The 1,899-nt window shown below is 40.5% G+C and overlaps 1 protein-coding gene across 1 annotated transcript in view; it reads left to right on the top strand.

The window, feature by feature from the left end:
* HSD17B2 (hydroxysteroid 17-beta dehydrogenase 2) overlaps positions 1-1,026 on the top strand; it is an 11,377-nt gene extending 10,351 nt beyond the window's left edge. The window contains exon 5 of the mRNA XM_009277300.1: positions 668-1,026. Within this exon, the coding sequence (XP_009275575.1) occupies positions 668-1,026 (359 nt within the window). The remainder of the gene's footprint in view (positions 1-667) is intronic.
* The last annotated feature ends 873 nt before the right edge of the window (positions 1,027-1,899 follow it).

Genomic DNA, 1,899 nt, shown 5'->3' with positions numbered 1-1,899 from the left:
TTTTTCTTTATTTGCAATGCTTAATTCATGATAGGCAATAAATGCATTGGAAAAGCCACTGCTTTCATTCTTATATGATGCAGATGGGGGAAAAATAGTTTTTTGTTTTTTTTTTATCATTCTTATATGATGCAGATGGGGGAAAATAGGTGTGGTTTTTTTTAAATCTGGCCTAATACAAGCCTTATCCTTCATGAAACTAGCTATTGGAATACTAATGTCACTCATGAAAGAGGAGCTTAGCACTTGACCAACCCAAGTGCATCCTGTTGGTCTTAGTTTGCCTGTCTTTCCTCAGTCACTCACAGCTGTTAATAAATACTGATTAGAAACACCCACAAAATAAATAAGGACAGAATGTCAAGGGGTGGTGGGGAAGGAAAAATGCTGACTTGGTTGTGAGAGCGCCTTTTTAGGTAGAGCTGGTAACCAAACGGTGCGTGAACCTCATGCTTTTTGTGTAGTCTGTGCTTCGTGCTTTCCCTTCTCTTCCAGGTAAAAGGACTCACAGCTAACCAGCTGTTTTGTCTGTTCTTCACTGACCCAGTTCAGAACAACTGTGAATCAGGGTGGTGGTAGAGAACAACTTATTGACTATTAATTATAGATGAATTTTTTTTAATTCAGCCCCAAACCCACTTGCTGTCCTGTGATGTTGCTACTGCAGGTATACAAGGCACATCCGACCTGTGGGATAAGCAAGAAAAGGAGCTGATGGAGAACCTCCCAGCGGACACAAAGCAAGACTATGGTGAGGACTACCTCCTGGGGCTGAAGAGCTACCTCCTGCACATGCCCGCGTACTGCGATGCCAACCTCTCCCCTGTGCTGAGCGCTATCCTGCACGCTTTGCTGGCCAAGAGACCACACGGCTTGTACACCCCCGGCAAAGGGGCTTATGTGCCCCTCTGCATCTTCTGCTACTTTCCTCTCTGGTTCTATGACTTTTTCATCAGTAAGATGCTGAGTACTGAGTTTGTCCCAAGGGCGCTGAGAACATCAGAAGCTGAGAGCAAGAATCTCTGAGGTATCCATCAGCATTTGTCTTACATGATGAGATAACTGGGAAAAACTCTATTTTAAGACACTGCTATTTATTGTACTGTCTTTGTTAAATTGCATTTACGCTGCCTTGCAAACAGAGGTAAATCTTTGTGTTAAGAGTACTGTTCAGGAAAAGTGGTGGATAAACAGAAATAGAAAGCTATCCCCAGATGGGGCCTTTTTGGAGGAATTTCAATGTTTTCCTGATGTTTTTGTATCCTGCCTTCTGTGTAAGGTATCTTATGAGGTTATGTAGTTCCTGTCTGCTTCAAAAGGCACCACCAACAGAGACAGATGTATAACCTGTTTTTTAAAACAAAATAAAAAAAAGTCCTTAAGAGTCAACAACCTTCTTAAACATTATAAGGAGTTGCATATATTCTAAATATCTTCAATGATAGGAAATGTCTAATGCAAATCTTTCTCACTGCAGCTTCAGCATAATACATTTGGGTTTTTTTTGGTTCTGTTGCTCTTGGATCTGAGAAATGATTGACCTTTTTTCCCCCAAATTTTGTGAAGTATGGTTGTGATGTTTATAATGTGTCCTCTTTGCTAGATTAAGCAACATAAATTAGGGGGGGGGAATGCAAATCTTTCTCACTGCAGCTTCAGCATAATACATTTGGGTTTTTTTTGGTTCTGTTGCTCTTGGATCTGAGAAATGATTGACCTTTTTTCCCCCAAATTTTGTGAAGTATGGTTGTGATGTTTATAATGTGTCCTCTTTGCTAGATTAAGCAACATAAATTAGTTGGGGGGGAAAAATGAACAAAGATCAAGACCTTCACAAAGAAGCAGTCCTCCTTCCTACAGTATTAGAAAAGGTAACAGTGAGTGTATCAGCTGCTAATT

This window comes from Aptenodytes forsteri, unplaced genomic scaffold (genome assembly GCF_000699145.1).
Source record: "Aptenodytes forsteri isolate BGI_AS27 unplaced genomic scaffold, ASM69914v1 Scaffold50, whole genome shotgun sequence".
NCBI classification, from domain to species: domain Eukaryota; kingdom Metazoa; phylum Chordata; class Aves; order Sphenisciformes; family Spheniscidae; genus Aptenodytes; species Aptenodytes forsteri.
This window is presented reverse-complemented; position numbering and strand designations above follow the sequence as displayed.